Below are 23,704 nucleotides of genomic sequence, written 5' to 3'. Positions count from 1 at the left end.
AGGTAAGCACTGAGCTAGGAATCAGGAGACCTGAGTCCTAGACCATACTGTCACTGGTTTATCACTGAACTGGGCAATGCATAGGACAGCTCCAATTTCAGTTTCTTCATCGGTAAAATGAGGATTATTGTGCTACTGATCAAAATCATAAAAATCTTATAACCATCCAGTGAGACAGTGTTATTTAAGAATGCTGTGCAAGGTATAAAACAAAAATATAAGGGATTGCTATTTGAAAATTTACAACAGCATCTTCTTCATTCATATACATGATTCTCTCCCAAAAGAACTGTAGTAGATACTGGGGCGCCTGGGTGGCTCAGTCGGTTGGACGACCGACTTCGGCTCAGGTCATGATCTCATGGTTCGTGGGATCGAGCCCTGCATCGGGTTCTGTGCTGACAGCTAGCTCAGAGCCTGGAGCCTGTTTCAGATTCTGTGTCTCCCTCTCTCTGATCCTCCCCTTCTCCTTCTCACGCTGTCTCCCTCTCTCAGAAATAAATAAAACATTAAAAAAAATTTTTTTTAAAAGAACTGTAGTAGATGCGGAGGTGGGTCCTCCAGCACTCTCAGGGTTCTGTTCGTTTAATTCCAACTGCTTTCACTTCTTTTTTTTTTTTTAAACAATTTTTTTAATTCTTTTTTTTTTTAATGTTTTATTTATTTCTAGGAGAGAGAGAGAGAGAGAGAGACAGTGTGAGCAGGGGAGGGTCAGAGAGAGAGGGAGTCACAGACTGAAACAGGCTCCAGGCTCTGAGCTGGCAGTCAGCACAGAGCCTGACGCGGGGCCTGAACCCACGAACTGCGAGATCACGACCTAAGCGAAAGTCGGACGCTTAACCAACTAAGCCACCCAGGCGCCCCCAACTGCTTTCACTTCTTGAAGAGATGCAGGTTTATATAACCAAAAGAACCTGGTTCAACATGCGCTGGTATAGTTTGTAAACACAGGAGGCACGGACAGAATCAGTCAGATCTTGGTATGGGGCAAGGCCATGCCATTCGCTAGATGTGTGACCATGAACAAGTTAGCAAACCGCTCTGTACCTCACCTGTAATATCAATGCTATTTCACAGAGTTCTGTGGCTTAAATGAGAAGTTAATAAAGGCTAGCATGAGACCTGACTCACATTAGCCACTCAGTTATTAACAGTTCTTGTTGCTGTTGCTTATGGGATACCAAGGAAGCCCACAGCTGGGTCATCCTACCTCAATTTTATGATTGTCTATCATTCAGCAAATCCTACCACAAACTCCTTTTATCCAAGATCGGTGTGAGATTCTTTCAGCAGGGGGATGAATGAATGCTTTCCTTTCTGTTTTGTGAAACAAGTAGTGGACTGCGGAGGGGTATGGGGAGAGGGAACCCTGCCTTTCCAATTACTGACTTCCCATCCACGTGGAGTGTGGAAGTGGGTACCGTAACCGCATCCTCCGTCCCTGGGAAAGGCTCATGAAAACTTGCCCTCAGTGCTCCCTGGTTCATGCCTCTCCCTGCCCCTGCTCACCTGGCTTCCTCTGATGTCTCCCTATATCCAACCCATCACCTTGCACTAAAGAGCAGAGAGTGGGGGGCCCAATGATAAATAAGATTGATCGGACACTGAATCCACTTTCCCTTGGAGATTAGACCATGGCCACTGGATGGGACTCATATCTAGCAGCATTCCCTAGAGGGGCCTGCTCCTGCCGGCAGACTGAGGGGGCTGGAGACAAGCCAGGGTGCTCAGTATCACTTTTGTCACTCTTGTGCTGTTGCTCCAGAGTTGACTCACAGCTGGGGATGAAGCCTGGCTGGGCTGGGGGCCAAGGCCATCGCCACACGGTCAGACTTGGGTGGTAATCCCAATTGGTTTTGCATGAACTCTCATTTCATTCAGATTAAGGAAGGACCTGGCCAGGATGGACATCTGGTGGTGTGGGGGTGGGTACCGAAGCAGGAGGGCTATTGGAATCTGAGGCATTTTGATTTTCAGAGCTAAAAGTATTTTCTTTAATTCCTTTATCAGTTTTTGGTTTTGTTTTTGTTTTCATGAGCTTAATGGGAAATCAGCAAGGAGGAGGTTTAACTTCATTTATTTCTCCGTTTTTAAAATAAATATTTGTCAAGCTCAAGTATTTCAGCATCAAAATCAGGAATGACTAGCGAAAACCACTGGAATCGTATAGACCAGAGACAGATGCTGACCTCAGCCCTCTGTCTTTATTTTGGTGGCACCCCCCCACCCCGCCAAAGAGTAAACATGAAACCCATCAAGGAACAAGTCTCATGTAATGGATGATAGGAAAAGCATGGACTTCAGAGTCGAACTGGATTCTCATTCTGTCCCCAGATTTTATATCTCAGGCTAGTTGTTTCATGTACCTCTGCCTCATTTTCCTCGTCTCTTATATCAGCATATCACGTAGGACTTTTGACGTTGCAGAAAGCCCCTTTGTTCCTTTAACAGTAAGAAAATAACTTGAGTAACTAGAAAGTCCTGACATAGGGTAGGCTTTGGGGTCATTTTGATTCAGTGTCTCAGGGACATCACCAAAGACCAATTTTTTTCCATCTTGGTACCTTTCCTGGTGTTCAGCTCCCCTCTTTATCACAAGACAGCTGCCCACAGTTCTGGGAGCTAACTGTTTCTCTGACCCTACTGAGGATGAGGAGAAATTCTCTGTTCCCTGATCACAAAACACTGTCTTGCCCTGCTTTGCTCTGAGTGCACACGTTGATTGGCTTGGGGCTGCTTTCTTTCGATAATTGTGGCACCAGAATGAGATTAAACTGATATGCTTGTGCCCATCAAGATGCACCCCTGGGAAGTAGGGGTTGGGTCCAGCCTTGTCCCAAAGGTGAGAGAGGTTGGAATGGATGCTGGAGGGGCCATGCAAGTCAGGACAAATGACCACTAAGCCCACAGGATTGAGAGGATTACACCAATAAGGAATTATGTGCAAAACCATTTCTCAGTGCCTGATGTGTAGGAAGGGCTTAAACATAGTGCTTAAGAGGAAAACAAATAAACAGAGCCTGGAACAAACCTAAAATCAAACACATAAATCACAAAATAACCTAGTGTCAGAATTCAGTGAATTCAACAGAAACGAGAAGCAGCAGACTTTCAGATGAATTGATGTCATCAGTTGACATTACATCGGTGTCCCTTCTGTAATTTGGTTCCTCTGAATAACTTCTCTTCTCCTCGATCTCATGAAAGGTTAAAAATTAAATATTAAAAATTTAAAGTTAGAGGGTATATGGGAATATATGGAATATAATTTTTTCTTTAGTTTTGTTATTGAAATCTCTAAAATTATATTGTGGGTACCTTACAGAGTTGTATACAAATGGTATCTAATCAAGTTTGGTGATCCCCTAGCTACTGCCTCTCCCTGTCTACCTCCACTGTTTCCCTCCCCTTCCCATGTTCCATTGGTGAGTAGCATTATTAGCGCTGGACACTGATTGTCTTGAATCTATCAGCCCAGACTTGTGATGATTCTGATGCTGGAGACCTGGGCCAGCACCCGGGGTCAGATGAGCATCATATAGGGTTGGGAAGTCCCTGTCTTTCTAGATTTGTCCTCCACTATGGGGGTTGTGGGCAAAAGTCTCTCCTGGTTGTCTCCACATTGTCTAAGCAGTTCTAGGAAGGCCTACGGATGGCCCAGGGGTGATCTACTATGCTAAGTGTTCTCGGAAGTTTGGAGATGACTCACACCCAATACGCATTTTCCTGGAATGCTCACATCCCCTTCCTTGGGGACAGAAATAGAACCTCTAGGACATACGTCTACTCTAAAGCTTGAAGCATAAGCCAATGGTTTAGTGGCCAGAAGTAGCCCACTCAATGTGAAACTTCTGGGCTTGGCTCCTTGCCTGGTTCCCCTCAAAGGTATGGCAATGATAGCTGAGTAGCAGTTTCAAAGAATCAGCCCACATCCTTACACCCAATGTATTTTCTGAGAACAAATGTAGCAAATACTATTGCCTTTCTATTACACGATGACACTGATCTGTGGCAGCTTCAATTATCCATTGTTCATCCAATCCCCAGCCCCCACTCCCCAGTACCAACCCCATCCTCTTCTCCAAAAATGTACAAGCCAGGCCTCAAGACTTAAGTCTGAGGCAGAAGTAGCCAGAGAGGATAACACTGGATGCTTGTGGAGCCTGGTTTGGTCTCCCTGCCTTCCCTTCTCTTTGCCATTCCCAGCAGGAAGCCCATGGTGGGGCTTCTATCATTCAAGCTCCTCAGAGCCTGGCCTCTGGGCATTGTGGAGGCAGAGCTCACTGCCTCTCCTTTAGCTGTTGGGAGGCTCTCTGGGCTGTAGCTTGACTTATAGGATCTGAACTCACATCATCTCTCCTTTTCCTCTTCTCCACAGATCCGGGTAGATGGGCCCAGGGGCAGTGCCCTCCAGTACGAGACTGTGCAGGTGGTAGACCCCGGCCCAGTCCTCCGGGATATGGCCTTCTCCAAGGACCATGAGCAACTCTACATCATGTCAGAAAGGCAGGTAAGTCTCTAAGGCTCTGTTAGACATTTGTCTTGCAGCTAAATGCTAACCTGTGGCTCGGTAGAAACCTACAGGAGGCCAGCTGCAGAAAAGGGATTTGATTTATTTGGCTCAGTGTGTATCCTTTTGGTTAGCTGCCCGGGGACTGAGGTTGAGTGCACTGAAACAGAGGATAAAACATTTAAAATATCAAAACGTCTGCGAGTCTAGACCAAATCCACTAACTTCAGAGGGATGTGAGTATAGATTCAGGGCCAACATTTACTCTCTTTTGAAAAAACATGGTACAGATGCCCAAGTTTTTTGTCTAGATTTCCTTACACAAAGTATAATCTACTACCAAGGTCACCTTCCTGGACCCTGGAGGTCTATGGTGGGCAAGGATTTGCTGCCCAAAAATCTTGGTTGAAAGAATATCATAGAACAGTCAAATGGATGGTGATTCAAAAAACAGGGTCTGTGTGTGTGAGGTGAGATGATATAGCAAGTGTTCTGAGCCTTCCTGTGCATACCTACAACCCCAGCATGAAGTTCCAGAATTTTTCATGAGGCCAAGCCAGGCAGAACATAGGGTGCAGGGATTACTGTTAACTGACACTGAGTAGAAAGTAGCAAAGCTGGGATTGTTTCTAGAATTCAGCTGAGTACACTATAAGTTCTTCAAGGGTCCTTGAGCTTATACGAGGACTGATATGTCTGCAGCAGGCAAATGTATAAATATCACCTTGAAAATTCCATATATTTAAGAGTATATCCTGGAGTGCATAGCCCAGAGTGTTCCACCCCGCAAGACACACCCACCTCAAGGGTGGAGTAGCACTGCCATACCTTGCCTGTCTCATCTCTGTGTAGGATGGGTCATTCCCAGGAGTTGTCCCTCTAGCCCATGAATATGTATATGACAAAGGCAACAGCCATCAGGGGCAGATCCCATCTCTTTATTCATCTTCTTAGCAAGGCCTGAACTCCCCAGAGGACCTTGCTGACAGAGTCTGGATTGTTCTACTTGTCCCCTCTCTGCACAGTGAAGGAGATGAATACTACATTATGCCACCCACAGGGCTTGTGCATTATGCCTTGGCAGGCCACAGCAGCTCCACCCTCTCCAAGAGCTTGATGACATCTTCTCTTGGTGCGGGACTCCCCACTCAACCACACTGAGACCCATTGTGGTGCCCTCATTGAGGCTGCTGTGGTTCGGAATTGTCTCATGTGGGGCCCATAGAAGAACATTTTACCCCAGGAGCCAGGATGGGGTATGAGGCTGCTCCTTTGCTTTCATTCCTTGCTCTTTTCCTATAGGGCCCACACTCCATACCTCTCTAGGTACCTTTGAGTACCTTTTCCGATGGGGCCCAAACTCCCTACTCGCTGCTTACCTTTGAGCCCTGGACACTGAGGGGAAGCAGCTTTCCTTGGATCCTTTGGAGAAGACTCAATACCTCTACAAGGGATTAAGTACTTCAGGATTTCTTGCCTTAATGTAAAAGCCAGGATTTATGAACCTGGAACTTTGAGAACTTCCAAAGATAGAAAATATAAACTGTGTGGAACCCTCTCTGATCACTGAGTTGAGATTCTGAGTTCCTTGTCCTCTGCCATTCTGCTTCCCTGAGAGCACAGTCAGTGGCCAGTGCCCACTCAGGCTTGGAGAATGAGGTATGCTCGGAGCTCTGGATTATTGGAAAAGAAAGGAAGACAGGAATGGAGGGGGCTGGGGCATTCATTCTGGGACTGCTCCTCACAGAGATGGAACATAGCCTGCCATCAAAATAAAATCCCAGCTGGCCCAACACTGGTATCTGGTGGATTTGCACATTCCTTGTGGATAGCGGTGGTATAGCACAGTTAAGTACACAGGCTTTGGTGTCAGAGTATCCGAGCATGAACCTTAGCTCCACCATTTACGAAGTATGATCTCAGGTAAGTTGCTTAACCTCTTTACAACTCAGTGTCCTCAACCACTGTATGGAGATAATAATAACACCCGAGAGTGTTCCAAGAATCAAATGATATAACATGTATAACAAGCATGAACCAAGCCTGGCATGGAGTACGGGCTTGATAAATGGAGGCTCTTATTCTTATGACATTGCAACAAGAGTGTCTGGACATTAGCTGCATTTGACGTCAGGCATGTGGTGGCATCAAGATTCTGGGTGATCTATCAGGTATGGAACATAGGAGTTCAGGGCAAGGCCAAGGGAGGCAGAGAACAGGGCTTCAGTTCCAGTGGAAAGAACATCAAGAACCCAAAAAGCCTGCTTTATTGACTGCATGTGCCAAGTGGAGTTTGGGACAAGAGTAGCCTGGTAAATCCATTAGGGACACTCCAGCCTCTGTCTGCTGGTAGGCTGGTCTCAGCCACACCTGAGTCTACAGGTTAGTCTGTAAGTCTCTATACGCTCAGCAATGATGTCTGCTCTGCCTGAAGGGCACTTCTCTTTCTCATCTGGCTAATGCTGTCTTGTTCCTCAAAACTTAGTTCTGCTGTCATACTCCACAGTGGGTGATTGCTCACCTGTGGTTAGACACCTCTTTGGTAGCTCTTCTCATACTAGGCTGCCCTTTTCTCCTTGTCTTTCTCTCTTACCAGACTGTCAGCAGTTTGAGGGCAGCCCTGTGTCTTCTAAACCTCACCTAATAGGTCCTTGATAATTATTTGATGAATGAATGGATGAATGAATGAATGAATGAATGAACGAATGAATTATTGATTGAATCCTCCCTGTCATCATTGACCCAGAATTGGAAAAGAGAAGGACTGGAGTGCCTGGTGGCTCAGTTGGTTAAGCATCTGACTTCAGCTCAGGTCATGATTTTATGGTTCATGGGTTTGTGTCCCATGTCAAGCTCTCAGCTGTCAGGCTCTGGAGCCTCCTTCAGATTCTGTCTCCCTCTCTCTCTGCCACTCCCCTGTTCATGCTCTGTCTCACTCTCCTTCAAAAATAAATAAACATTTAAAAATTTTTAAAAGAAAAGGACTGATACAAATTATTTATTATTTATTACTTATCTCAATTCCCAAGTTCAAACTTATATATGTAATTAAAAGACTATACTCAGACTATACTCAAAGAAAGTATCTCCCAAACTTCCATCATCTGTTTATTACTGCCATAACCCCTGCCCAGTCCTGAACTATTTTTTGCTTTTTGTTTTTATTTAAGTATACATACTGTTTAAACCTAAAATCCTAGGTCACCTCAGTCAGTTAAGCATCCTGTTTGAGCCCCACATCAGGCTCTGCGCTGACAGTGCAGAGCCTCCTTGGGATTCTCTCTCTCTCCCTCTCTCTCTGCTCCTTCCCCACTCATGTGCATGCTTTCTCTCTCTCTCTCTCTCTCTCTCAAAATAAACTAATAAGCTTTTTAAAAAAGATTATAAAAATTTAAATAACCTACTTAAGAGCAATGGGAGAATCTTTTGTTGTAATATTTGGTCTCTTGTCCTCAGTTTCTGAAATTTTGGGGAGCCATAAAAGTGAAAGGGATGTCTTGTTATTCGTAATAATCCCTTTCAACCACAACTGAATTTGTGTTAATTGAGTTACTTTTGGAAATCCCCTAAAAATGGAGGGGGGGGTGATGACTGTTTGTCAGGAGAGTCAGTCATCATGTGATTAGAGGGTTGGAAAAGGTAAGGATGGTATAATAGTAGAGGTAGAGAACAGAGTGTGTGTGTGTACAAATGCTATATAATTCATGGCTCTGAGACCATAGACAAGTTACTAACTCTCTCACTACCTCATTTATTCATTCAATATTAACAAATATTGAGCACCTACTATGAGCTGGCACTTTTTAGATACTAGAGATTCAGTGGGGAACAAGATAGACAGAATCCCTGCCCTGATAGTGCTTATATTTTAGGTAGAAAGACAGACCATGAAGGAGTAAATGAATGAATGATGTATGTCAGGTAATGGCAAATACAATGAAAAATTTGACAGATTCAGTGGGAATGAAGTGGTGGCCAGGAACATGGTGGGGAATGCTCCTTTGGGAAGATTGTCAGAGAAAGCCTCCCAAGAAGGGAACTCTTGGGCAGAGAGAACGATAAAGTGAAGTGGCAGGAGGTGATTAGGGACCGATCGTCATCCAGGTAGAAGGAACAGCTGGCACAAAGGTCGTAAGATGGGAACATGATTTGGTGATTCTGGGGATGCAGAAGGGCTTCCCTGGAATAGGGAGTAGAAGGTGGTAGCTGATGCACTGGGAGAAGCCACAACTTAGTTTGTGACCTGTGAAATGGGAATGCAGTAAAGGGCATTGATCTCCTAGGGCACCGATGAAGACTAAATGAGATAATGCATGTAGGAAGAGCTTGGCTCAGCATCTAGAAGTGAGTGCACAACCAACCTATTAGGATTATTTGCAAATTGAATAATTCTAAGTGAGGATATTGTTTCTTCTGTTGGGAATATGTGAGTTCCTCCTTATTTCTTACCCTGAAAGGCCTTCACTTTCCATATAAATTTCTCCTTGGAGTGTTACAGTGAGTGTGCCGCTGGGTGTGTTCATAGGGTTTGCGTGTGTGTGTGTGTGTGTGCGCGTGCGCGTGCACACACATGCACACCTGCTCCCATGTCGGTGCCCATCTACATGTCTCCCATCAGCCTCCTCCTTGCTTTGTACATGTCTGTGTGTGCATGGTGTGTATTTACCACGACTCTAGTACCCCCGAGGGAATGTCTACACACACTGAAACTGTTGTGATAAAAACCTGCCAAAGCTATGGCAGGAAGGTGAGAAAAAATGTCAGCGAGACAGATCGATGAAGAGATGAGGTGGCGGGGCTGTCCTCAGGTGCCCTGGAGCAGCCCCCTGCTGGGGAGGAAGCAGCTGTCCCCCTCACAAGGCAAGTCTCTTGTCTGAAAGGCTCCAGAGCAGGCGGCAGATTCAGCATCTCAGCCATTTCACACCAGCTCTTCCCTGCCTGAAAGCCAGAGGCCTCCAACACATGTTTCTGTTTGAGAGATATACTTTGGTTGTGTGTGGGCCAAAGCCATCTTTCATGGCGTCCTTTGTTTTACCGACTCATGTTGATAGCGGGTCTGCCTCCAGGTGCCTGGAGACACTCACATGAGCTGGTGACACTCATAGTGCTGCCTGTGATGCAGAATAGGATGCCTGTGGGGGCTGAGGAGGTGGGTCAGAAAGTGGGTCCACCTGCTGCTTAGAGTTACTAGGAAGGAGGGACCAGGTGGGGCAGCTCTACTTGGCTGCTTCCAGCATAATCCAGTGGTCAAGTAGCGAGCGCCATCTTGTTTTATAACATATTACCTACGCTTGAGTCATTCATTCACTCAGAAAATATTCACTGAGCATCTGCCATGTGCTAAGCGTTAGCCTTGGCATTTGGGCTACAACAGTACAGAAACAGATAAATCACCTTGACTGCAGGGGCTTGCAGTTTTAGCAAGAGGACACAGCAAAGAAGCAATCAACATACCAGATAAATCACATAGTAGGTTAGGGGGGAAAGGAAATGGAGAGGGGTAAATGGGTTCTGGAGACCTAGTCAAAGCAAAAGAGTTGCCATTTTAATGTTTTTTAATGTTTTATTTTTGAGAGAGAGAGAGAGAGGGAGGGGCAGAGAGAGAGGGAGACGCAGAATCTGAGGCAGGCTCCAAGCTCCAAGCTGTCAGCACAGAGCCTGATGTGGGGTTTGAACCCATGAACCACGAGATCATGACCTGAGCCAAAGTTGGATGCTTAACCAACTGAACCACCCAGGGGCCCCAAGAGTTGCCATTTTAAACAGAGTGGTCAGAGAAATCTTCCCAGAGAGACATAGGTGTAAAAGGGGGTTGACCTATCCCCTTCCCTGTTCTTCATGTTTCTTTAGAAGCTCTTTGCTTGGAGTTGTGAAACAGAGCTTATCAAGTATGCCTGTTGGGAGGAAACTGGTGAGAGGATCTCTTTGTAGTTGGGATGTTTACCATGTGGAGTCTTTCATGGTTAAGTTCAGTTCAAAGGGAAAGTGGTACTGTGGTCCCAGACAGTCTCAAGCTACTTGGGTCTGGAACCCCTAACTGGATGGAGCCTCTGCTGGTACTGGTACCCCTTGTGTAATGAGGGGCCACTATTGCTTCTCTGGGCCTCAGTGTCCCTCCCATCCACAGCCTGCCTCCCAGGGGTATTCAGAGAGCAGCTGATGAGAATTCTGACAATCTTGGACATCTGCAGACACCCATCTCATATAAGCTGTGAAGATAGTTTCTGCCCCCTCTAGGCTCCTGTAAGAGAGATTCTGACTCTCAGCACTGGGTCCAGAGCACATCTCTCATGAGGTGCATTTCCAGTGGGAGACACAGCCATCTGCCGTCATTCCTCCTGCCCTTGCAGGGGACCAAGCTGTATGCTGCAGCTTGTGTCTGGATGGCACTGTGACAAGCCCATTTGGACATTTGTTCCTGGCATCCAGACTGGGCTGTTCTGATAGCTCGGGAGAGAGAACTTGAAGCACCGACCTGAGAGTGAGTGACAGGAAACAGAGCCACCTCAGGCACTCAAAAAAAGGGGAAGGCTGTTGCAGTGTTTTACCCACTTTCACTCAGACAGAAGCCTTCCCATTCGTCTGGAGCTTATCCTGAAGGTTCCAGCATGTCATTGCTGAGATGCTCCCACTTCTCACCTCCTTCTCAATAAAGGAAGAACATCTCTGTTTTACTGTCTTGGAACCAGAGGGGCGCAGAAGGGAGAAATGACTTCCTGCCCCAGCTTCCCAGCCTCCCTAGGCGCCGTGAGCCCCGCTTTTCCATCACATCACGAAACCCCAGAACTAGAATAGCCCTCAAGGCTTATTGGGTCCACCCTTCTCTTGCTGCCTTATTCCAGTGTGGCTGAGGAGCAAACTGAGGCCCAGAGAAGTTCATGGCTTGGCCAGTGTCACACAGCAGGTTGGCCAAGGAGCCGAGTTGGAATCCAAATCAGCTCCTCTTAGAATGTCTTCTCCAGCCTCTCCATGAGGGACATGGGGCTCTCTGTGGGGGCTGGGGACACTCTTCACCTTCTGCTCTTACCAGCAGAAAGTTTTATACCCAGCTCCTCAAGTGCTAAAAACAAGCCTAAGAAGGCAAAAGGGCTTGCTGAGGGTGGAGGGCTGAACGGGGGGGTGCAATGGCAGGAATGCAGAGATGCCTTGGCTTATTCTTCCTTACGTCCAGCCTGATACAGGTTGGAACAAGAGCTCCCTTGATTTATTCTAGAGCATCTAGAGGCACATGTGACCCCAGACACAGTCAACCCATCCCGTAGAGGGCGTAGGCAGGGGAGCTCTCTCCTTTTCCAACAGACATGCTTCTAAGTGGTCACTCATGTAGGCATTAAGTCTTGAACACCTGAATATGACTGAGTTTAGTAACCTCCCTGAGAGGAAAAATAATGGGCCTGACATTTTCCAGATGGGGTGACTGGAAGGGAGAAATGTGTGCAGGATGGAGACCACAAGGTGGTCACGAATAGGCCATGCACTTGGGTTTTCATCCTGGTCCTTTGCACCCACCAGGTCTGCCACTGGAGCAAATCACTCGTGCACTTTGTGCTTTAATTTCTTCATGTGTAAGATGCAAATGATAATAACTACCTTTCAAGGCTTTTAGGATTAAAGGTAATATATGTAAAGTGGCTAGCATGCAGTATTCAGCAAGTTGTGGGAGTTATCTCCAACATTATCATCATTATTATTACCAATACTCTTAGAGAACATATTGTCACCACGGGAAGGGATGCCTGGACAAACCACTTTGGTTGTTAAAGGCCAGTTCAGCTCTGGGCACCAGCTCCCCAGGACACCCTGGTGCACACGCCCCCTGTCCATTTTGAAGTCCCCCAGATGATCCTAAATCCGGCCATTCCCTTTACACCTGCTGGGGCTGCCCTCCAGGAGACTGAAGGGCCAGGAGACCATGGTCTCCCACCCCCGTCAACGGAGCTGTGCAGCCTCTCTGGGGGGCTGGGTGGATTTTCCTCTGTTCTACTTCTGCTCAGGAGAAGTAACTTTAGTGTGTTTGAGTCCAGTCCAATGGACTTGAGGTTTTCACAGACTGGGCACCTGAAATAGCTTCCGGTTCCTCATCTGTCAGGACTTGCAGGGCAGACGGAGAATGGCTTGTTCCCCTTCTCTCTGCCCAGAACAGCAGAAGAGCTAGTATTGTAAGGGTAGGGGTGCAGAGCACAAGGGAGGGGGGGGAGCAGGAGGAAGGACTAGGCAGTCCAAGGGCCAGGCGATTAGAGAAAAGCCTCGGAAGCTCCTAATTCTGAGCTCCATTAAGCGTCTGTCATCCTTGACAGTCCCATCTCCTCTCCACTCGGTGCCTGCGTCCCAAGGCTTTGGGGGCACTCAAAGTGCCATTTTAAAGACAACCACCTGTAATTTTCCTCTTAGCATATGTGAGGAGACTCCAACAGCATGGGCAAACGGGGCCAGGGGCTCCATCTCTGCCACTCCAGCTCCTTCCTCCCACCACGTGTGTTTATCGAGTGCCCACTGCGTGCCCACCCAGCACAGGTACAGAATAGAGAAGAGCAGAAGGAAATCGCTGTTCTGGGAGCCTCTGTCAGGGATGAGGTGGGAGCAAACTCCAGCTTATGGGACATTGAAACAGAAGGGGTTCTACTGTGAGGATTACCCTGGAAACCAAGCTTTCTTGTGTAGTTAGGGCTTGGGTGAGGTAGAGAACAGGATGTCAGCCTGAAGGGCACATTCTCCTGGCGCATTTGGGTGGGTATCATGAGGGCTCTGGTCTAGAGGCCAGAGATCTTGGGTTGCTTCCCAAGACAGTTCTTGATTCTGCGGGCACCACTCAGCTCCCATCTCTTACATCGCATAGGTGTGGATGGAAGCCGACTCCCACCATCCTAGCCCTCTGCTCTGTCCTCCAGGGACAGCATCTGAATGGAAGTGGTTCCGTTCAGTGAGACTGATTGACTCGTGCTTGAGTCCCACAGAAAGAGAGGCTGGGCATATTGGATACTTAAGTGAACTGTGTACTCAGTTTGAATATTGATGAGACATTTTCAAAAGTAAATAGATGCATGTTAATGTGTGCCATTGTTCAAGATGACTAGTTGGCATTCGTGATGCCACATGACTTTACCAAATGCAGTATAGGTATAAAAGGAGAAATGACAGGTGGCAGAATTCTATCTGATCTGAGTCTCTTAAGTGCATTTCAAATATTTTGCATAGACAATGGAGACGTGAATTTGAAACTGACTCAAAGATGATGCCATCGTTTCAAGGAAATGCATAATGGCTGAAGGGGAGACTACCTGGATATTTATTTAAAGTTATGCACAACAGCAAAAGGGTGGAGAAGCACGTGTGGAAATCAGTATGTCCTCCCTAGAAAGGATTTTGAAGGGCACCTGGGCGGCTCAGTCACTTAAGCTTCCGACTTCAACTCAGGTCATGATCTCACGGTCTGTGAGTTCGAGCCCCACATCGGACTCTGTGCTGACAGCTGGGAGCCTGGAGCCTGCTTCAGATTCTGTCTCCCTCTCTCTCTGCCCCTCCCCCACACATGCTTTGTCTCTGTCTCTCAAAAAAAATGAATAAATGTTAAAAAAAGAAAAAAAGGATTTCAAGCTGGTGCTGACATTTCTCGAGTTACCTGCTGGATGACTTGAAGGTGGTTCAGAGGAGGAGCTGGAGCCACCGGCCCTCATTTGGGGTCCTAGCTCTGCCACTTTCCACCTATAGGGCTGTGGGCAAGTTATTTAATCGCTGGGTACTTCCCGTTTCTTAACAGTAACACTTGCTAGTGCCCACTGCCTGGGTGGTTATGAGTAAATTAGAAAGCAGATATAAAATTTTTAGTGCAGTGCCTGGCACATAACTAGAGCTCAATAAATCTTAGCTTTCATCTTTATTATGTTCAGTATGCTGGTCTAGTAGAATGGTGTCTGCATTTGTTTTTTTTTTTTTAAATCCCACCCATAATATTTTTACTTTCGATCCTTCATAAACTCACATCTGTCTCCTCCAAGGCATGTCAGGACCCTGGGTTTTGGTGCTCAGAGCAGCAGAGAGCAGAGCGGGCGGCCTCTGCTGGCCATGCCTCCCAGTCCCCTGACTTGCCAGGTTCCAAGGGTCTCTCACAGGTAGCTGTGGTTATTGTCTTGCCCAGTTCACTTCTTGAGACACTGCCTCCAACGGGGGTCACACCAGAGTGTACCTGCAGGGTAAGAGAAGAGACCCCTCAAGGGAAAGTCCTACCGCCCTGAAGCCACTTTAGTCCGCAAGGCGTACAGAGGCATGCTTCTCTCATTAAGGTGAGGGCATCTCAGGACACGAGCAATACACACAAGAAGCGTAAATGTAAATGATGCCTCCCACCTGTCCCTCTGCCTTGTTACCACTTTAGGCATCAATTAGTCCAGGATTCCCCAAGTTTTATTCTCAGAACCAAAGTTTTGCAGAATATTTTTTTTTTAAAAAAAAGCTTTCTTTGGTCACGTACATTTAGAGAAATCTGAGTTAAGCAGATATCTTGAAACATTTGGTGTACTAATGAGTATTATGACTCTCCAAGCTGGCGGGGATGGGGCTAGGGTGGCGAATTTAGGAGGTGGTATCTCCCAAGCTCATATGATCACAGAACTCACTTTACCAGGAGCACCCAGAGCTGTTAGTAGAGTTCTGGATCCTTCACTGGGAAAGACTTGATTTTGATCTTTCCCAGATCTTCTGGTTTCCTCTCCCTGCTCACTGGTGGTCTTGCTGGCTCGAGGCCTGACCCTGATCTCTCTTCTTTTGTGCTCCTCCATTTCCCAGCACAAGCTGAATTCTCTGTCTCACTTCTCCTGAGTTCAGGAAAGGAACTTTCTTTGGATCTGTGTGTCAAGTTTACATCTGGATGCCACGCTGCTTTTCTTCCCTTTCAGCTCACTGACCTCTGGCTTGCCGGTGCTCACTTGAATTCCTAGGACTGTCCCTCCTCTGTCCTAGGTGCCTGGAGCCCTCTTCAGCTCTGAGCTTAGCCCCTCAACCTTAATCTCCATAACTCATTGTCCTTCTTTGAAAGCCACCAATTTTGTTAAAATTATTAAAATCCTGCTTCTTACCTACTGTTGCCTTTCAAAGTTATACATTTGGGATTAATGGAATTAATTTATTATATCATTTTACATCTGCTCAGATGGTTCTTAATTTAAGGGCCATTGTTTATGCTCAGGTATTTATTATTCTATCTTCAACAATTAAATAAATGTCAATAACCCAATATCTCTCAATCCACATGACTTAGAGAAGGCAGTTCATTTATTTATTATTGTTTTGCTCCAGAATGCCAAAGACCAAACTCTAAAACACTGAGTACCTTTTTGCTTCTCTAGCATAGAGGTGTTTAAGTGCACTTTGATGCTAAGTGCACAATGAAGGCAATGAATGAGCCAATGGAGTAAAGGAAGAAACTATTAGAACTTCTTTTTTTTTTTTAATTTAAAACAAGAAATTAGGCTTTACTCATGTTTAATATACAGTCGATACTAGACACTATTTCCCTGCTTTGGTCTGTATGTCAGGAAGTCATGGAGGTATGTGGGAGCCCCACATCTCCCAGTGACGACACTGGTGTTCTTACTGGATGGGTCAGGTTCAGTGCATTACAACAGGTTTGCAATTTATGTCCAACAGATATTATCAATATTGTAAAAACAATCCTCAAAATAGAACCTTTATAATAACTTTGCAAGGAGATGGAAATGACCACAAAGATGTTTTTGTACAACCCAGAGGTTTGCTGGTTACGGAAACATAAGTAAACATTTTTCTTTTAAAAGAACCAAAGTGTCCCACATTTGCTGATCTTTTCAGTTCTGACAAGCAGCTTTCAGGAGTATGTCACTTTGCTGATAACTTCAAATAAATTACACACTTCATCTGCCCCCTCAAGATAAAGGTAATACATGAACAAAGAGAAAGTAATCACTCTTAGGAAGAATTTACAGCATGGGGAGACCATTTTGAAAGAAAAACAAAGAATGTTTGGAAATATTTTCATCTTTACGTGATTTTACTGTTGGTAATGAGTAGGTGTGAGACTTTAAAAACTCTTTATCTAAAAACTTTTAAAACTTGGAAACAGAATCCTCTACTTGCCTAAAAATCTTCCAAAGGAAGAGTTTTAGAGAGTTTTGACCTGTTTTTTAAAAATACATAAAAATTCAGCACCTTTCGATTACTTAAAAGAATAGCTGATTGACATCAGAGAAGATGGAAATCTACCAGGTGAATTTCAACAGCAGTCTTTGCATAATTGGTGCAATGAGACCCAAGAAAAGTATCTTGATTCAGTCAGCATAGCCAACAATGCTTCTTTTTGCATTTCTGTGTCTATGAGGTGTCTTTTTCCATTATGACAGCCTTGAAAGCAAAGTTTCAAAATAAATTGAACCCTAGACCTCAGAATCCCATACCATTAAGTGCTCAGAAAAGAGTTTCACAAATAATAAAGCCAATTCTAACATACTAGTCCCATCATTTTTAATAATAATTTTCTTGGTGATAATAGAATGTTTCATATCATTCACTAATAAAATGAAATAAAAATAAAGATGCTAATTTGTCTTTATCTCATATCTTTATTTCCTAACTTTGTGTATAGTTGGTAATGCAATAACATTAATAAGTAAAACACCTATATTCTTTATAAACAAATATGTGTATTATAGGTGCATGCTCAAAAAAATCTTTACTACAGGATCTGCAACCAATACTCTTCAGTATGTAAATTTGCAGATGCTTCATAAGTTAATCTCATTCAATCTCTGATCTTCACTTTCCTGTTACCTTTAAAACTATCTCCTCTGTACCCAAGAGTTTGTTTTTAAGACCCAGCTCAGAAATCCTTAGGGCCCACTGTGCAATTGGCGCATCGGTGTAGGTGGAACCAATATGGACAGTTTCCTTATCCTTGGGTAAAGGATCTTTACCCAAGATCTTCTAGATTTTTCTAAAGCCCAGATTCCTGAACAGCAGACAGAACATTCTCTCTGGGAGGTAAGGAATTTGAGATGGTGCTGAGAGATAAGACAATCTCTAGACAAGCAGATAACATGATCATGGCCATGGTCATACAAACTAGCAGGGAATATTTTTGTAATAAGTATAGCCAAAATGACTGGATCTTGAGGACAGTTTTAATAGGCATAAATCTGTCAGTCTAGAGCTAGCCCTCTCTCATTATGTCTCCCATTTTCCATCAGTTTTTCCTTTGTCCCATTCTCTTCTTTCTTCCATTTTTTGGTATTACTCTCACCTCCCTCCTTATTTTTATCTCAGTCTCTTGTCTTACTCTTCTCTGCACCCACCTTCCATTTTCCCGGTCTCCAAGGAGGGAGGGAGGGCTGGAATGGGGTCAAATCTGGGTTTTTTAAACTGCCAGTCATGACACATTAGTGGGTCAAGAAATCAATTTAGTGGGTCACAAAATCAATTTAAAGGGTCATGACCAGATTTTTTAAAAAATGGAATAGAATAAAATCGAACAGAACAGTGTCCATCAAGCATAGTAAGGATAAGTACTATTTGTGAAACTATATATGTGCATGTACGTGTGCCCAGGGTTTCAGTGTAAAACATCTCTTGCAATGAGTCATGGTCAAAGTGAAAGCCACAGGTTTAGGAAATAACATTTTGCATTCACTGGCAATAAGTTTACTTAAGCTTTGGGCATCAACTCACATTTCAAGCAGGACTAATGACACCTTCTGACCCTCTGCTGGTTTTTAGTCAAGTGATTTCTCAATTTCAACAATTTGGCCTCAACAGTTATTTGTTGACAGTTTAGTGTGGCAGCTGATGGGGTAGTCAGTAAGGCATCGGACACAGAGTAAGCTTAGTTGGAAGCTTATGAGTCTTAGTTTTCCTATTTGTGGACCATCAAGGCATTCCAACCTGTATTTCATTAAATACACATGGAAATGAATGGATTTCTACAGCTCACTGGGATGATGGAGGTCCCCTCATAACCAGAGGGGACCAGGCTGTTGGGATGTGGTCCTCCCCAGGAATTTCCCAGCTACTCCAAAGGCTAAAAAGACCAAGATGGTAGCATACCCATGGCTGATCCATGACGTCACAGCACACCACCGTGCACTGTCCATTGGGGAAGTACTGTCCAAATGACTATAATGTACTTTGTTGGCCTAGAAATTGTCCTTGTGGCTCTGTGTATAGTCCCGATGCTGGAAACATACAAAGATGACAAAACACCTGTGCTGTCATGGAGCTTACTTTTTATTTAGTGATTGTGTGTACCACGTGCAGTTTGCAAAGACACATTGGGTGGTACAGGGCCACCTGAGTCATGATTAGCTTTTCTGTGCAGTGACCTCTCCTTGTCTAAAGCCCTTGTCTAGGGGCACCTGGGTGGCTCAGTCGGCTGGGCGTCAGGCTTCGGCTCAGGTCATGATCTCACAGTTTGTGGGTTCGAGCCCTGCATCAGGCTCTGTGCTGACAGCTAGCTCAGAGCCTGGAGCCTGTCTTCAGATTCTGTGTCTCTCTCTCTCTCTGACCCTTCCCTGCTCATGCTGGCTCTATCTCTCTCTCTCAAAAATAAATAAAAAACATTAAAAAATTAAAAAAAAAAAAGAAGTAAAGCCCTTGTCTAAAGCCTTTTTCTTTTCTCTCTGTGGGGCCTGAACACAGCCCCTAAACTCCCTTACAATTCTGATACTTCTTAGCTACAGATGTAAACCTGAGTCAGGTCAAGATGAAGGGGGCAGACTCCAATGGCTCTCCAAATGCCAAACCCTACTGCATTCACCATGTGCACCGAAGGGAATAAAACTAATTACTACCTTCCTGAAGAGCTGAGCATGGGTGGATACGCCCTTGAAAATGGCCAGCAGAAATGCTTCTTACAAACCAGTCTCCCCATGCAGCTGCCGGCAAGTCTCTTTGCTACAGCCTTTGCTGCCCAAGGACCCCTTCCTCGGGCCATTAGCGAAGAGGCTGGTCATTATTAACTAGTTGGCATTGACTGATGACACTAAGCTTTTTTTTTTGGCCTTGTATGGGCTGGTGGCAGGCACTTAGTTGACCCCTGGAATTTGGAGTTTATTCTGCCATGCAAACAAAGAAATAAATTAGAGGAATGAACAGAAGCCTGTATGGTTAGACAGTAGTTAGATACAGCTCAACAGCCTCAGCTGGCCCCTCCCCAACTCTCTCTTTCCTTCTGTCTCCAACAGAAGACTCCTTCCACCTAGTGCCTTGGCTTGCACTCCCAGATTGCTGGTAGTGCTCCTGTCTTGGCTAGTGAAATGAAGAGAGTGATTCCTGGTTTTTGTTTTGTTTGTTTTGTGTTTTTTGTTTTTTGTTTTGTTTTGCTTTGTTTTTGTTTTTGTCCCCTAGACTCTGGTGCTGTGGAAAGAGATGGTGTCTGCACACCTTCCATACTGAAGATTTAGAAATCTCAGCTGTATATAAAGGAGTCATTCTTTATGCTTCTATAATAGATTGTATATTGTGAGTACCACAGAAATCTTTCTGCATAGAAAATAACTCTTTTCGGGGTGCCCAGCTGGCTCCTGGTAGAGCGTGCAACTCTTGATCTCAGGGTTGTGAGTTGGAGCCCCACAATGGGTGGAGAGATTATCTAAAATTAAAATCTTTTTTAAAAAAGAAAATAACTTTTTCAACATGTTCTACAGTTTTTTACATTGTTAGTCATAGCCAATGTATTCTTTAGAGTGAGATGCTCTTGTTATTAAGTGGTCTCCTTTCAATTTAATCCAACAAGCACTTATTGTTGACCTACTAAAGGGGTTGGCAAACTACAATACAAATCTGATGGACCCACCATTTTTGTAAATAAAGATTTATTGGAAGCAAGTCACACCCATTCATTTACATATGGTCTAATGGCTGATTTTGACCACAACAGTGAGGCTGAGTAGTAGAGACAGGCCATATGGCCTTTGCAAAGTCTAAAATAGAAACTATCCAGCCTTTCATAGAAAACAAGGTGGTTTCTCCTGATGTATGTATTAAACCTCAAGGTCAGGAAACAAAAGGATGGATACAAAAGAAGTATCAGGCAGGACCCTTGTCCTTAAGGAAGTTACACATTCATGAGGGGAGAAGGATCTTTTTTTAATTTTTTTAATGTTGATTTCTGAGAGAGAGAGAGAGAGCAGAAGAGAGGAGAGAGAGGGAGGGAGACACAGAATCCGAAGCAGACTCCAAGGTTCTGAGCTACCAGCACAGAGCCTGACATGGGGCTCAAACCCATGAGCCACGAGATCATGACCTGAGCTGAAATCGGATGCCTAACCAACTGAGCCACCCAGGTGCAGTGAGGGGAGAAGGATCTTAAACATAAAGTTTAAACAGCCAACAGCTGCCAGCTTTCTGCACAGTCACACATGTGTGTCCCAACTTTTGGGTCTATGATTCTGTCCTACTATCTGTCCAGGATACCTTATGACTCATGTCACCAGGGTTATCGTGTATACGCTCCAAGCATCCTCACTAACATCCTCTGGACTGTGACCTCCTCGTTATGTTTGTCCTGCCAACCTCACAAGGCTGGTATGGGTATTTGTACATGCAGACACTCAATAAGCATTTGATGCATTTAAATGAATCTTTACCCTATTTGGGGGAAGATGGGAGACACATGAAATGACCTTCTCTTTACCAATTTTTTTTAAAAATTCCAAATAGAGGTCAGACCCATGAGATCAATCTCCCTACATCTTTCCTTGACTTTGGCTTTAAGCCAAGTGCCAAGGGTCCCCCCAAATAATTAAACCATTATGGTAACTGGCTTCTAAGCAAGTCACTGTTTCTGGAGGATATTTATACATTTTTATTTCATAGATAAAAAGGGGGCCAAATAACTCATCTTTCTCCTGCTTTCCCACTAAAATCTCCTAAATCCCACTACACAAAAGGACATTTTTTAAAAATCAAAATGAGAACAATAATTTTATGTGACAGGATTATTTATATGGCTGTTCTCCCCATGATGAATCCATCTAAGGGCGCAGCACCTACCCCAGATGCCAATTCATAAATCAGGAAATGCTATTACCCACTGGCCATAAAAACAGAGCCCACCTCAATGCAGAGGACTCATTTCAGAAGTGGCTGCCCCATTTCAGGGCAGAAATGAGTTCAGAAAATCCACCTAGCTGTCCAGAGAGAGAAGAAATGTCTTTTATTTGATAAATAATCAGTCTTTCTTTCTTCTCAATCCCTTTCCCCCTAGAAATATGTAGAATTAATGGCCCAGATATATGCCATTCCACAGAAAAAATAATAACAGGGCTACCTAGATTGAAATGAAGCTTTCCCACGAAACCTTTCATATTAGCTTAAATGCAGCTCAAGAATAAACAACTTAGAGAAAATTTAGTGGGAGTCCTCCTTTCTGGGCATTCCTCCTACAGGCACCCATTAAGGACAGGCAGAGAGCCAAGGAAAAGTGTCAGGAACAGGAGAGTCATTGCAAAAAAAATAAATTAATTTTTAAAAAAAAAAGGCCTAAAGTAAGACAGAGTAAGCCAAAGTCTCTGGATTTGTCTGTGGTTCCTCCAGTGTGGTTGTGCACTTCATTTTTTTCTCAACAGTTATGGGTTGGATTGGGGAGAGGACATAAAGAGAGTTAAAGGAAATAGAAGAAGGGAAGAGGGCCAATGAGAAGTAAGGTGACAGGAAAAAGTCTCCGGCGGGGGGGGGGGGGGGGGGGGGGGAGTGGTATGGTCACAGTCACTTGGCAACAGTGAAGGTCCAGCAGTAGACAAAACAGATTGACGCCCATTCATTTATGTAGCTTCGTGCTAGAGGGATCAGGAGGGATGATAAACAAGTCAGCAAATAAATAACCAAGATAATTTCTTCTAGTACTAAGTACTGTAAGAGAAATAGCATGGAGTCACATGATAGAAGGGGCAGGTTTGGTCTACAGGGCTCAGGAAACTCTTTCTGAATAATGACAATAATGAGCTGCTATGGAATATCATGAGGAAAACATTCTAGACAACGGGGACAGCAAGTGGCAAGCCCCTGAGGTAGGATGTAGTTGGCATATTCAACTAACAGAAGGATAGTCCCCATGAGAGAGAAGACAGGAGCAAATGTGGACCCACACTGGGGCACCTGGGTGGCTCAGTTGGTGAAGTGTCTGACTTTGGCTCAGGTCACAAGTCCATGGTTCTTGAGTTCAAGCCCTGCATCCGGCTCTGTACTGACTGTGCAGAGCCTGCTTGGGATTTTCTCTCCCCCTCCCTCTCCCTCTCTGCCCCTCCCCCACTTGCACTCTTTCTCTCAAACATAAACAAACTTAAAAAAAGTTTTAGAAAAATGTGGGCCCACACTGATGTGCAGGAGATAATTTTAGGAGTCTTCAGCAGTGCTAGAATAGAGCTAGGTCGAGATGTTGGTAATTGATTTTTTTAGTGTAATTTATCCAGTATAATAACAGGGTGAGGGGGAAAGGAAAGGGCTCTTGTGCTGTTAGTGTTTTGCCTGTACTGGGCTTTATTTTGAACATCTTAGTTCACCAAGCGCCCCCTAGTAGAGGAGAGAGATACTCCTTGAGAAAACAGCAGCAATGAGAGCTTATAGTTACATAGTCCTTACTGTTACATTGGCAGAGCTTAAGGGTTTTTTTGTGTTTTGAGTTTTGCCCACTTTATTTAGGCATAATTAACATATAATCACCAACTTGAAGTGTATAGTTATGTGGTGGTGTAAGAATACTTCTATATCATGACTGCAGTGGTGGTTACATGAATCTACACGTGTGATACAATGAAATGGAACTATACACATACTTTACACCAATGTCAATGTCTTGGTTTTAATATTATAGTTTTGTAAGATGCGACCACTAGGGGAAACTGGCTGAAGGGTTGCATGTACTGTCCTTTCAGTTTCCCATGAATTTATAATTATTTCAAAATAAAATGGATTTTAGAAATAAAAATATTTTTTGATGTAGAAAGAGGAAAAACATTTTTTTCTTCTTAAATAGTTTATTGTCAAGTTTGTTTCCATATAACACCCAGTGCTCATCCCAACAAGTGCCCTCCTCCATGCCCGTCACCCCTCTTCCCCTCTCCCCACCCCTATCAGCCCTCAGTTTGTTCTCAGCATTCAAGAGTCTCTCATGGTTTGCCTTCCTCCCTCTCCCCAACTATTTTTCCCCTTCTTTTCCCCCATGGTCCTCCATTA

The 23,704-nt window shown here is 44.6% G+C and overlaps 1 protein-coding gene across 3 annotated transcripts in view; it reads left to right on the top strand.

The window, feature by feature from the left end:
- Positions 1-23,704, top strand: part of PLXNA4 (plexin A4) — a 363,413-nt gene that overhangs the window by 202,778 nt on the left and 136,931 nt on the right. For 2 of the 3 annotated variants that reach the window (XM_039243563.1, XM_039243570.1), the window contains exon 5: positions 4,399-4,510. In XM_039243563.1, the coding sequence (XP_039099494.1) occupies positions 4,399-4,510 (112 nt within the window). Of the gene's footprint in view, positions 1-4,378; positions 4,511-23,704 lie in introns of all 3 variants that reach the window. The other variant, XM_039243559.1, reaches the window with a different exon arrangement.

This window comes from Hyaena hyaena, unplaced genomic scaffold (genome assembly GCF_003009895.1).
Source record: "Hyaena hyaena isolate Hyena2069 unplaced genomic scaffold, ASM300989v1 scaffold_8, whole genome shotgun sequence".
Lineage (NCBI taxonomy): Eukaryota > Metazoa > Chordata > Mammalia > Carnivora > Hyaenidae > Hyaena > Hyaena hyaena.
The sequence above is the reverse complement of the archived record's forward strand: the minus strand, read 5'-3'. Positions and strand labels throughout refer to the sequence as shown.